The following is a 12,552-nucleotide window of genomic DNA, read 5'->3' on the forward strand; positions in this document are numbered from 1 at the left end:
CGCCATCAAGCTTATGTAATACACGTATTCTTCTGCTCTTACCAAACACGATACCATCATACCATGTACCATTAAAAAGTCAACAAGCTTATTATGCAGCACTTATGCTGCTCTTCTGCTGTTACCAAACATGGTACCATCTCTTTTAATGAGATAAAAAGCGAATTATTTGGAATAATTTCGAGTATATGTGTATTTGTATAAATATGTAAATTAAGCTGAAGGTGCTGGAAAATACTGAAAACGGACCTTCAAAGTGCCGTACATGTGCATGAATTCCACCTTGTAACTTCGCACGCACAAAAATCGAGAGGTGCACGACCTCGCGACGCGACCGCGCGCGTGGCCAATGTGGTCATTTTTGCCGCGCGGACCGTTACGCCAGTCACGGCGTGTCAAGTAAATCTAGATTACGAAGCTCAAGTGTTCAGGGAAGCTGGGCAGCAGAGTAAACGGGACGCGACCGGAAATTAGTGTTTGAGATGATTGTCTTCATTATTAGTCATTATTTTGCGAAATTAAATTATTATTGTTCATATATTTTTAAATTTCATGTGCATGTGTTTGTTTTTGGTTTTTATATTATATTTGGTTAGTATATTCACATAGGTATGTAGCAAATTGCAGTAACGTTTATTTTCAGTATTGAACAAGAACGAGTTGATAGCAAAATACTGTAGGCTACTGGTATTTAGCCCTATGGATACCAGTAGTGATAACTGCGTGGTAGGATACGGTCTCTACGGGTAGGATACACCAGGGTTGCCAAAACTCACGCAATAAGAGTGAGACACACGCATTTGACTGTCTTCATACGCCATTCATCTGATTTCTCACGCTGAAAAAAATCTAGCTTATTTATCTCTGATCTACATCTAAGATTCAATGAGTTACTAGTTTGCTCTGGCGCCAACCACTGGTGATCGATCGCTTTAGGCGCAGCAGAGAGGAACCCCCCCCCCCCCCCCCGGCAACATTCGACACACACACCACCACAACCCCAATAAATAGTCCGACATTTTCAGACTTCAAAAGAAGCGCTAATCTCTGGCGGCTACACGTTCACGTGACCCCATAGTACGCTTTGATTTTGTCGAATACTAGAAACTGTACTCCATACTACGAGGACCAGTAAGCAGTATCCAGTATATTCTGAGTGCAGTATGCAGTATGCACTATGTAGTAGGCTATTTCGAACAGAGCCAAACATTAACTAGAGGGAGAGAACGAGAGAGAGAGAGAAGGAGGGTGTTACCTGGCCTGCACTGCATTCTGCACTGGCTCTCTAAATGGAGTCATGAAACTTTCTTGTCCCGGGCCCCAGCAAGACTGTCAACGGGCCTGCCCGCTACCTATGTCGTAGGTTTGACGCAGAAGTACAAGTTCGCCTTAATTTTGCTGAGAAAACGAGGTGTATTGTGAATTCTAAGGGTGAGCCCACTGCCCTGCGTTTACAATGGGCACATGATTAGTCAACATGAAAAGAGACACGGATTAGTGCTAAAAACACAACTCAGCGTGACATCGCCTTTATGATTGCCAGCTAATGTTAAGTGAATACTGCAGCACGACATGAACATTATGCATAATTAAGTTAGTTAGCAAAGATATCTAACCTAACTAGTGCTTACTGACAGCTAAAGCTGGTGTGTCTTCTGTGCGTTATATTTATAACTTACATTGATGTGTTTCTTCAAGTTCGAAGGTGAATTTTTGAAAGCCAATATTTCACCCTCTTTAGGGAGGCAGAGATGGCACTTCATCCTATAGGAATTTACTTTCCTTCCTCACCCTCACTGCCACGATCACTCGATGTTGAAGGTGTGGAAGGTGCCAATATATGTAGCCTACATTAAAACGCCATCAAGCTTATGTAATACACGTATTCTTCTGCTCTTACCAAACACGATACCATCATACCATGTACCATTAAAAAGTCAACAAGCTTATTATGCAGCACTTATGCTGCTCTTCTGCTGTTACCAAACATGGTACCATCTCTTTTAATGAGATAAAAAGCGAATTATTTGGAATAATTTCGAGTATATGTGTATTTGTATAAATATGTAAATTAAGCTGAAGGTGCTGGAAAATACTGAAAACGGACCTTCAAAGTGCCGTACATGTGCATGAATTCCACCTTGTAACTTCGCACGCACAAAAATCGAGAGGTGCACGACCTCGCGACGCGACCGCGCGCGTGGCCAATGTGGTCATTTTTGCCGCGCGGACCGTTACGCCAGTCACGGCGTGTCAAGTAAATCTAGATTACGAAGCTCAAGTGTTCAGGGAAGCTGGGCAGCAGAGTAAACGGGACGCGACCGGAAATTAGTGTTTGAGATGATTGTCTTCATTATTAGTCATTATTTTGCGAAATTAAATTATTATTGTTCATATATTTTTAAATTTCATGTGCATGTGTTTGTTTTTGGTTTTTATATTATATTTGGTTAGTATATTCACATAGGTATGTAGCAAATTGCAGTAACGTTTATTTTCAGTATTGAACAAGAACGAGTTGATAGCAAAATACTGTAGGCTACTGGTATTTAGCCCTATGGATACCAGTAGTGATAACTGCGTGGTAGGATACGGTCTCTACGGGTAGGATACACCAGGGTTGCCAAAACTCACGCAATAAGAGTGAGACACACGCATTTGACTGTCTTCATACGCCATTCATCTGATTTCTCACGCTGAAAAAAATCTAGCTTATTTATCTCTGATCTACATCTAAGATTCAATGAGTTACTAGTTTGCTCTGGCGCCAACCACTGGTGATCGATCGCTTTAGGCGCAGCAGAGAGGAACCCCCCCCCCCCCCCCCCCCGGCAACATTCGACACACACACCACCACAACCCCAATAAATAGTCCGACATTTTCAGACTTCAAAAGAAGCGCTAATCTCTGGCGGCTACACGTTCACGTGACCCCATAGTACGCTTTGATTTTGTCGAATACTAGAAACTGTACTCCATACTACGAGGACCAGTAAGCAGTATCCAGTATATTCTGAGTGCAGTATGCAGTATGCACTATGTAGTAGGCTATTTCGAACAGAGCCAAACATTAACTAGAGGGAGAGAACGAGAGAGAGAGAGAAGGAGGGTGTTACCTGGCCTGAACCTGAAGAAGTCTTCCTGCTGTTTGAGTGTTTAGCGCTTCAGCAACGGTTTCATCGTACGGTAAGCATCATTGTGTGTTTATAGCGTTGACTGTAAAAAATTAAACTATGCTTGTCGATATTAACGTCGAAATGTCCCATGTGACTTAATTATTCCTTTACCGACAAGGTTACCTATTATTTACCGAATAATTAGTTTAAAGAAGGCGCTTATCGCTGTGCAAAAGCTGCCATGTTGTTACCAGCTTTCCCATTCATAGCAAATGTCTATTTGGCAACATGGTTGGCAAAGTACGTATGTTTGCACCTTGAACTCACACGCTGTGATGAGAAGTATGTAAGTGAAGAAAAATATTGTTTAAAGTTGTCGATTGTATTCAAGTACGGGGACGTAAAGTGAAAATGAAACATCCGTTTTAAACCTTTACTTGGTTACAGTTAGATCTGTTATCCCCATTATTTAATAAGCATTATTTAATAACAGGAATAAATAATTTGGATAGGTTATATGTTTATGGATAATATCTATTTAAAATGTGCAATTTATTTTTACCAGTCATGCCCTGGTGGTTAGAGAACTGGTATTGTGACCGGAGGGTCGTGGGTTCGATTTCCAGACCTGAGGCCATGACTGAGGTGCCCCTGAGCAAGGCCATTAACCCTCAATTGCTCACTTGTATAAAAATGAGATAAAATGTAAGTCGCTCTGGATAAGGGCATCTGCCAAATGCCATAAATGTAATGTTATGTAATGTAATAAATGTTTGCCAGTTTAGGCACAGTAACACATTAAAAGAATGTCAAACACACAGGTGGACATGAAAACCAATATTTGTATAGTACTGTAAACAGCACCTAAATGCATTGTTAAAACATCCACATGGGTTCAATTTTAATTTTGTTGAAACAGAATCAGGTTCGTGAGGTTTTGGACAGACTGAGTCCTTCCAAGCATTATGACTGAAGAATTCAGGAAAGTGGCACTGATGATTCAAGGATCAGAAAGGATGAGAAATATGCAAACAATAGATATGAAGCTTGCTTGAACTTGTGCCACTGTTGTTTCTGTTCTGACACATATATATGTTTTTATTTTATCAGGCATCATGACACAATCCACAAAGGCAAAGAATTTTCTGAAGTCCCAGAGAAGTGAAATTATAAATGGTGTGAGAAATGTACAAGCTCTAGTTGACCACATGTTGGAGAACCAAGCATTTAAGTCAGAAATTGCAAGCAAAATTCGTGCCAAAAGCCCCGAACATGATCAGGTTCGTGAGGTTCTGGACTCTCTGAATTGTTCCAAGCATTATGACTTAATGGTGGAATGGCTAAAGGAAAACGAGCCTGGTTTAATGCATGATATAGGTAAGACTGTTTGTTTGATTACAGTTACTCTTAATATTCTCCATTACAGTCAGATCTTTTCATAAGGATGTATAAAGGTTTTGAAAACAGAAGAGATATCTTACATTTCTTACAAATCTATACATTTTATATTTAAGATGGTGACAGTTTTGCATTTTATACAGGTTATTCAAGTGATGAAGGGCCAGAGAGTAAGTTACTGTAATATTTGTTTTATACTTTGTCAGGTTAAACAATATACATGATTTTGATTTTAGTGTTCTAATTTGTTTAAGTTTAATTTTTCTTCCACCTGTACATGCAGGAAAGAGGATCAAAATCCAGGAGAAAGTAGCAGTGGATGAAATGGATACTCAAGTCAATAAAATATTTGGTAAGCCTGTCATTTCTTTAAGACTTTGAATAAGTGTTTTCTTTCTGAAAGAGTGATGAATCAAATGCCTACTGTAAATAGCACTTAATAGACATTATTTATTAATAGAACAACATCAAATAATTTAGAACCAATCTTAAATATGTAAAGAATTAGTTAGATGTTACATAGCTGTCCATAACTTAACAATTGCACTGTCTTTGGTATCTCAAGGAAGCAAATCCTCCATCAGAATGACTTGCCCCTGAGAATGCTCAAATTTAAACATGCACTTTAACAAGCATGCTTGCTTTGTTTAAATCCTAAACAGATCTCAAGACTTTGTTCACCTTTGCCAAATTGGAAGAATGGATGTCTGAGTCTGACAGTGAAAAATTGATAGAGAACTTGAAACATAAACTTAGAATAAGTGAAATAGAAACTTTGGAAAAAAAACTGAAAAATAAGAAATTAAAGAAAAGTTTATGTTTTAATGCTGAAGATGTAAAGAAGATAAAAAGTAACCAAGAGCTTAAGTCATTTCTTTATGATGTTAAGAAGAATGCAAAATTTCCTGATCTTACATTGAAGATTTTTTTTGAGAATGACACAGGCAGTACCTTGACATCAAATGGTTTCATAATGGAGCGACGTAAGGAAAGCTACACTGATAATCATGCAAAGGATGAGAAAAATGCAGACAGTGTATATGGATCTTTATGCAGCTCAAGTGGAAAAAACGATATAGGTGCAGAGCAGGTGGATGATGATGGACTATCTGCATCTGAACCAAGATCTCAGGGTGGAGAGTCAGCCGTTAAAGAGCAAATACAATTCCATGCTGCCCACAGCCAAACACAAAATGACACTGAAGATTTGGCACCACTAGAGGGCACCATACACCAGGAGAGGAATGAACAGCTCTCGCAACAGAATAAGGATACAGTAGTACAACCTCAAGAACAAATTGAGTTGGGTCTTAATGCATTGAGTAGAAGACAACATCAGAACCAGTCAACTAGGAGACAACTTCAGAACCAAAGAAATCTTAGCAAAAATAATATGGTTTATAACTGGGCAATGAAAAAATGCAGTGGAAAGGAAGAGTCAGGTAAAAATGTACTTGACTGCATCTCAATTAGAAACAAAGTAGAACATAGTGAGTACCCAATCTTTGTTGCAGACAACATCATGGTGTATGAAAACCCACAATCTGGTGAAAAACACATTATTTTTGTCACTGATGAAAAAGTCCTCAAAAGAAAGGAAATTTCAGGTCCCACTAGAATGTTGATTGATTATCAAATGTGGGTGTGTGGCATTAAAAAAACAGTAGTCTTAAAAAAAGTGAAAGATGAAGAAGAAGAACATGAATTTGATTATAAACAGTTTGATGATATTGTAGAACTGTGTCAAAAGTTTATTTTGGAAGCCTTTCTCCCGGCTTTTGCAGTGCTAAAAAAGCTTCAGCGAGAAAGCCAACTGTACTCTCTCATCCCGAAAGGTTCCAGTGAAAACCCATAATCATGTATAATATAGTAACGTATAATCATACTCTGGGTTTGGCTTCTGGAGAGTCCTGATTTGATTTTTTTCTTGCTCATGATTCAGCACAAGTGGTAATCAACATGCTGGATGGGTTATCTGTTCACCCCACAGATATCTGTTCTCATCTGTTCATCATGTTGTCCAAACTTTACTGTATTCTTTAAACCATTTCATTGTTTGGGTTTTCATTTTGGTAAATGCCTTTCTGAGAAAATAGATTTCAGGATCTAATAAGCTTTATTATTCTGTGCATTGTATTCTCTTTAAAGCATGTTGTAAACTTTGTTATACTAGCTTGCTACCTGTTCTAATTCACTAAACTATACAAATAAGTGCTAAACAAATAAAGGTATATATACCTGTAACCAAGAACCATTACTGTATTGAAGACGGTCACCAAGCTCAATAAACAACACTGCCTAAACCTCCAGAGTCTTTACTCTGCATAGCAGAAAATTCACAACGGTGTAATTACTTGTAAATAAATCTTGGTTTCTTGTATCATGGTTCAGTTTGTGATTATATACTGTCATTTAAATTCTCCACATTGGTATGTCCAACTCACCAGTTCTTGTAGAGTTCTGCTTATTGAGGATTGTCTTTCCATTTTATGATCACTTTTTGAATCCAAAAAGTTGTATTCAAATTTTTATAAGCCTTTTTTCTCTGTGTTCATTGTATTTCCTTCACATTTCATTGCTCTGTACTCTCCCATTGCTGGGTGGTACAGACTTATGAGAACACTCTACCAAATAACTATAGTCAAGGAGAAATGTTAGCTATCTAATCCAAAAATCCTGCTTTGTGGTATAGTCTTCAGCTCAGTAGTTTGTTCCAGAATGACCTGCAATAAAAGTTAATACTCAGGGATAATTTGAATGGAGTCTCACATGAATAGACTTAACTTTTGAATTTGTCTTTGTGCTTAACAAGGTAAATTCCAAGAAGTGATGCATTTAAAGTAATGCAAAATGTGTTCAGATGTTTGACAACCTATTTTCCAATTTATGTATATTGTTACATTCAAGACTTTAAAACAATGTAATGCTCAAGCAAGACCATTCACTTTATTAAGAATAAATGAACACAGGGTCATATATTGTATGCCTTAAGAGAAAAAACAGGAATACCAAGTATCTAAACTAAAAACAAGAACTCCAAGAGAAAAAATAATGCTAATTAAAATGGTGCTGCACTGAATATCAACACAGGCAATGAATGACTCTTACTATCCACCAGTATCACAATGATGGCTATAAATAGGCAGAAAATACTAACTCCATTTCTCCTCCCTCTAAATCATTTTTAGGGCTGGATAGAAGATCACTGTTACCGGATGAAATCAAGATGTCTGTTTACCAGTCCAGGTGACAATGGAATCAGACGCCTTTTCACTGGTCTGGTGTTCCAGTATCTTTGCCAATTTGTCATTGCACTTTTCTGAACTAGAAAATACATCCCTCTGCATACACAGACTACTAAAGCTGTTGATAATTGGCTCAAGATGCATCTATAAGCATAGAATCAAGGGCATGCCAACAAATATTGCTGGCAGTGGCACTGATGTCATCAAGCCAAGGAGGGGCTGCTGGTTTTGTTTCTTATTTTTCTGTTCTGTATTTTTAAATCAGTCTCTAAGCAAGGCCGGACCTGCTCACGAGAAGCGGACAAATTGTTCAGATCAGTGACGGACACGGTGGTGCTGACATGAGCTGCGTGGGGAGCGCAGGTATGGCCACATCCTCAGGATGCATCCGAAGGAACGTGCTCCTCAAAGCCCTCGCTCTCCCTCACCAGCGCCCTCTCCAGGATGACACGCCCTTCTTTGTAGCGCTGGCTGTCTTCTGTGGCGAACTCGTAGATCCAGCCTAGCTTGCTGTTGCAGTTCTTGCAGCTGACATCCCGTACCATGTGTCTCCCAGTCAGCATCACGCGGTCCTGCACCTCACTGTACTGCAGGTTCACCACCTGGTGCGCGCGCGCGCACACACACACACACACACACACACACACACACACACACACACACACACACACAAAAACCCAGTATACTTAGGATGCAAGCTTCATCACCAGACAAGACCTGTGGCCAATGGAAACCAAGTATTGGTCTCGAAATAATGCTATAAGGAAGGATTATACAGAGTTGTATAGTAACGAAGTAGAACTACTTCGCTACTGTACTTAAGTACTAAAATGCTGTATCTGTACTTTACTGGAGTATTATTTTTTTCTCCTACTTCCACTTTTACTTCACTACATATTTTCCATCAGTTTAATACTTTTACTCCGATACATTTTTTATGTGCTGTATAGTTACTCGTTACAATTATAAACATGTTAGCTGGTGCAATCACCGGGTCAAGTGATCAGGCTGTTTTATGAGAAAACTGCGCATGCTCCGGTCGCGTCTCGTTTACTCTGCTGCTGCCTTCACTGAACACTTGAGCTTCCTAATCTAGGTTCACTTGACACGTCGTGACTGCCGCAAGGGTCCGCACGGCAAAAATGACGCAATCGCGGTGGCTCCGCCCATGCGCGCGGTCGCGTCGCGAGGTCGTGCACCTCTTGATTTTTGTGCGTGCGAAGTTACAAGGTGGAATTCATGCACTTGTACAGCACTTTGAAGGTCCATTTTCAGTATTTTCCAGCACCTTCAGCTTAATTTACATATTTATACAAATACACATATATTTGAAATTATTCCAAATAATTCACTTTTTATCTCATTAAAAGAGATGGTACCGTGTTTGGTAACAGCAGAAGAGCGCAGTAAGCACTAGTTAGGTTAGATATCTTAGCTAACTAACCTAATTATGTTCATGGCGTGCTGCAGAATTCACTTAACATTAGCTGGCAATAAAGGTGACATGCTGACTAATCATGTGTCCATTTTTATAGTGTAGTGTTTTTATAGGGTAAGGGCATTTAATGAGGGTAAACGCAGGGCAGTAGGCTCACCCTTAGAATCCGACAGACGGATTTTACGTCCAAAATACACCTCGTTTTCTCAGCTAAACTACTCAGCTAAACTAATTTGTACTTCTGCGTCAAACCTACGACATAGCGGGACATAGGTTATCTGTTTTTTGTGTACAAAGTGTTAACCCCAGTTTTTTACGTACATACAGAACACTTGTACTTGTGATCTTTGACATCTTTGATTTGTAAGTGATATATAAAAACTATTGATAATCAAACTTTGTTGGCTTTCTTTAATTAATTCAAAACACAATACTTGTACTTTTTACTTTCAGTACTTGAGTAATAAATTTTAGACTAAACTACTTGCAATACTTAAGTACAAAAAATGCTGAATACTTCTGTACTTCTACTTAAGTAAAGTTTTTAAAGAACACTTCAACTTCTACTCAAGTCAATGTTTTGATAGAGTACTTGTACTTTTACTCAAGTATGGGTCTCTAATACTTTATACAACACTGGGGTTATAGCATTAGTAATGTTATATATTATGATTTTATTATGATAAACATCAAACCCCATGGTTAAAACTCTTCAGATATTCTAGATTAAAAGGAATCACTGTCAGCTCTGTTACAGTTACAACAGAAGGTGCATGCACAGGAACTTGGTCAAAATGTTACCTTGTTAAAAAGAAAGGCGCGGCCTGTTGCTCCAGTGAAGCGTGTGGAAATGAGTTCAGAGCGGTTGGTCAGAATTGTGTCGCAGTTGGCACAAGAGAAGAGGCGCGTGCCTCCGATGTGGTCGAGGAAAATGCGTCCCATTGCACTGCAATCAAAAGATAAGAAATTAGTGAACAATAAAAAATTATTAAGGATGATGTAAAGAATTCACATTCACTTAATTATAATAAGATAAAGAAATAAACATTTATAAGAGCTTAAGCTACTGAGGTCAGATACTTAACAGGCATACTTAATATGCTATAGTGCACCACACCAAAAGATCACATTATCAGATCATTTTTCCCCTTGTTCCCCATATGTTGTGTGTCAGTAACTAGTTTAAGGTAATTGACAAATTGCAAACGCAATACTTGCTCAATTATTGTCATTCTAGCTGTAACTGTACACACATACAGATAACTAGACAGAACACCAAATCTGTTAAAAAACTTGTTTTTTTAGCTACAAGGCCGAACTCAAAATATATGATAGCTAGTTAGCTAGTCGCAGTAAATTGCTTGGCAATTTAACGAAAATAAATCGTGACAATAAGACACCATAAATAGGTTGAACACCATCAGAATGTGTTGACAATACAAAGAAAAGAAAGGAAACACATTTTCCTGACTAACACAAATCTTGTCAGCTAGCTGGCGAACCTGGGTAGCTAGGCTAGCTGTTTATATGTGACGACGTCTCACCGTTTTGTTGTCGTGACCTAATCCGTTCGTTTAAAAAAACTAGTCTCACTTCAACTGATGTGATTTCTGTCACCAATTTACGTCGATGTCTTTTTTAAACCTTTCTGCGGGAGCCTTTTCCACACTTGTTTTAAGCCTGTTAGGTGTCTGGGTCTTTGTTGATATGAACTCCACTCAGCTGTTCCGAAGCTTATGTCAACATCCGGTTTTGAGCACTCGTACGCGCATGCGCCTGGATTTATGCCGCAAAGCGGGTCATTGTAGTCGATGCGTTGTTGCCAGTCACGTTTAATCCGGCAAAATTATCATCTCTTTATTTCAGAGAAAGGAGGCATCTGATAAAACATGAAACTTGGTATAGCTTCGCAAAAGCATCATTGCCACGTATCATACTAATATATGAACAGTGATAGAATACTAAAAAAAAAGATGTTAAAGGAAATATTTTCTTAGACCTAATTTTATTTAAACTTTTCAGTCTGTGTTTTAAAGAGTTGATTACACCAGAAAGCACACTGTATGATGGAGTCTTGCACAAGCATACTGCATGCTTTTTGATATAGCATAGAGTGCGCAGGGATTGACCACAGGATATGGTGGTTGGTGTATTGTTACTTATTCTGTGATTACTTATTTTGTTTAGATTTTCTGTGAGGCTTGGTAGGCAGAAGAGACAATAAGGTTTAATGTAATAAAGGGGAGCTCCAGAAGCAAAGTAAAAAAAAAAAAAACAGACGAGCGTTCAGAGCCGGTTTAGAGAGAGAGAGAGAGAGAGAGAGAGAAACAGGTGGGCCAAGCAAATGAGGGGCAGGAAAAAAGAGTAACCCAAAATTCAGGAATAAGATGAAACTCCCGTATGTCAAACAACACAGACATTAACTTACAAATCCTAAGGTTAGGCAGAGTAAGATGTTGTGAAGAATAATGCAAACTGAGGGGTGTAAATGCACAGACATTTAAGGACAATGAGACAGGTGAAATCAATAGACTGGGACTAGGAAGGCACAGCAGGAATACGGATAATATAGTTTTCCGGAGTCACTCTAGAGGCTGCAGACATTAAATGGCTATGTTTGAAAAAACCACTACTGTAAACTACATACTGCACTCAGTATATACTGTATACTGCATACTGGTCCCTGCAGTAGTATACAGTATAGTGTCCAGTATATGACAAATGCAAACGATACTCTAAGGTAATGTGAACATATGAAGGTTCTGCCCACTTGTGAAAGGTTTTCAGCCACCACTGCATGATGCAGTACACCACAAAGATAGCTTTGCTCATGGGTTGGAATATTTGTCGGATGCAGTACACCATCTGGGTGTCTTTTGCATACTGGAAAAATTATATTGGTTGCATACTGTGTATGGCTATTTTGGCACGCTATTCTGAACACTGCCATAATCAAGCCGAATTGAAAATGCTAAATTGAGCATTGACCAGCATGTGTGTTCAAACACGCTAGCATGTGTGTTCAAACACGCTAGCATGTGTGTTGACCTTGTTAATCATGTTCCTTATTGCACTGGCAGTAACTCTGCTTGACTTTTTATCAAGTGTAAAAAGATAAAGGGAATAAACCGCCCAAGCGTGCTCCGCCTACCTCTGCTTATGGTGACTTTTGGATGACCTGTGATCTCTCCATTCTCTTACTCATCTAAAACTCATATCAGGTCCCCCATGATTGCATGTGGCCTTCTTCCTGCTTATCTGACACATGAGAAAAGCACAATAAACATTGTGCAATAAACAGCACAATGGCATAACAATATCAGAGCGATACTGTAATTTTCACAGCTGGTAATGA

At 38.9% G+C, this 12,552-nt stretch overlaps 2 protein-coding genes across 4 annotated transcripts; one reads left to right on the top strand and one right to left on the bottom strand.

The window, feature by feature from the left end:
* The first annotated feature begins 2,871 nt into the window (after positions 1-2,871).
* On the top strand, positions 2,872-6,894 carry LOC143523446 (uncharacterized). Of its 3 annotated transcripts, XM_077017903.1 has the most exons (6): positions 2,872-3,186; positions 3,682-3,821; positions 4,036-4,493; positions 4,658-4,684; positions 4,798-4,866; positions 5,177-6,894. In XM_077017903.1, exons 3-6 carry the CDS (start codon positions 4,232-4,234, stop codon positions 6,367-6,369), a joined length of 1,551 nt encoding a protein of 516 aa, XP_076874018.1. In that variant the 5' UTR covers positions 2,872-3,186; positions 3,682-3,821; positions 4,036-4,231; the 3' UTR covers positions 6,370-6,894. The 3 variants fall into 3 exon arrangements, with proteins under 3 accessions (XP_076874018.1, XP_076874019.1, XP_076874020.1); XM_077017904.1 differs by lacking the exon at positions 3,682-3,821; XM_077017905.1 differs by lacking the exon at positions 3,682-3,821 and having other exon boundaries at positions 4,227-4,493.
* Positions 6,895-7,435: 541 nt separating this feature from the next.
* On the bottom strand, positions 7,436-10,952 carry ypel5 (yippee-like 5). Its single transcript, XM_077017906.1, has 3 exons — positions 10,742-10,952; positions 9,999-10,143; positions 7,436-8,361 (listed from the first exon to the last, which is right to left on the bottom strand). The coding sequence occupies exons 2-3, from the start codon at positions 10,137-10,139 to the stop codon at positions 8,137-8,139; spliced, it is 366 nt and encodes a 121-aa protein (XP_076874021.1). The 5' UTR covers positions 10,140-10,143; positions 10,742-10,952; the 3' UTR covers positions 7,436-8,136.
* Between the last annotated feature and the right edge of the window lie 1,600 nt (positions 10,953-12,552).

This window comes from Brachyhypopomus gauderio, chromosome 9, assembly GCF_052324685.1.
Source record: "Brachyhypopomus gauderio isolate BG-103 chromosome 9, BGAUD_0.2, whole genome shotgun sequence".
NCBI classification, from domain to species: Eukaryota; Metazoa; Chordata; class Actinopteri; order Gymnotiformes; family Hypopomidae; genus Brachyhypopomus; species Brachyhypopomus gauderio.

What these genes read in the sequence shown, in the direction of transcription:
- LOC143523446 (XM_077017903.1), top strand. Translation starts at nt 4,232, where the DNA reads ATGACACAATCCACAAAGGCAAAGAATTTTCTGAAGTCCCAGAGAAGT. An exon ending in TGGTTTAATGCATGATATAG is followed by an intron (nt 4,494 to 4,657) that starts GTAAGACTGTTT and finishes CATTTTATACAG; the next exon opens with GTTATTCAAGTGATGAAGGG. An exon ending in TCAAGTCAATAAAATATTTG is followed by an intron (nt 4,867 to 5,176) that starts GTAAGCCTGTCA and finishes AATCCTAAACAG; the next exon opens with ATCTCAAGACTTTGTTCACC.
- ypel5 (XM_077017906.1), bottom strand. Translation starts at nt 10,139, where the DNA reads ATGGGACGCATTTTCCTCGACCACATCGGAGGCACGCGCCTCTTCTCT. An exon ending in GCGCCTTTCTTTTTAACAAG is followed by an intron (nt 8,362 to 9,998) that starts GTAACATTTTGA and finishes CGCGCGCACCAG; the next exon opens with GTGGTGAACCTGCAGTACAG.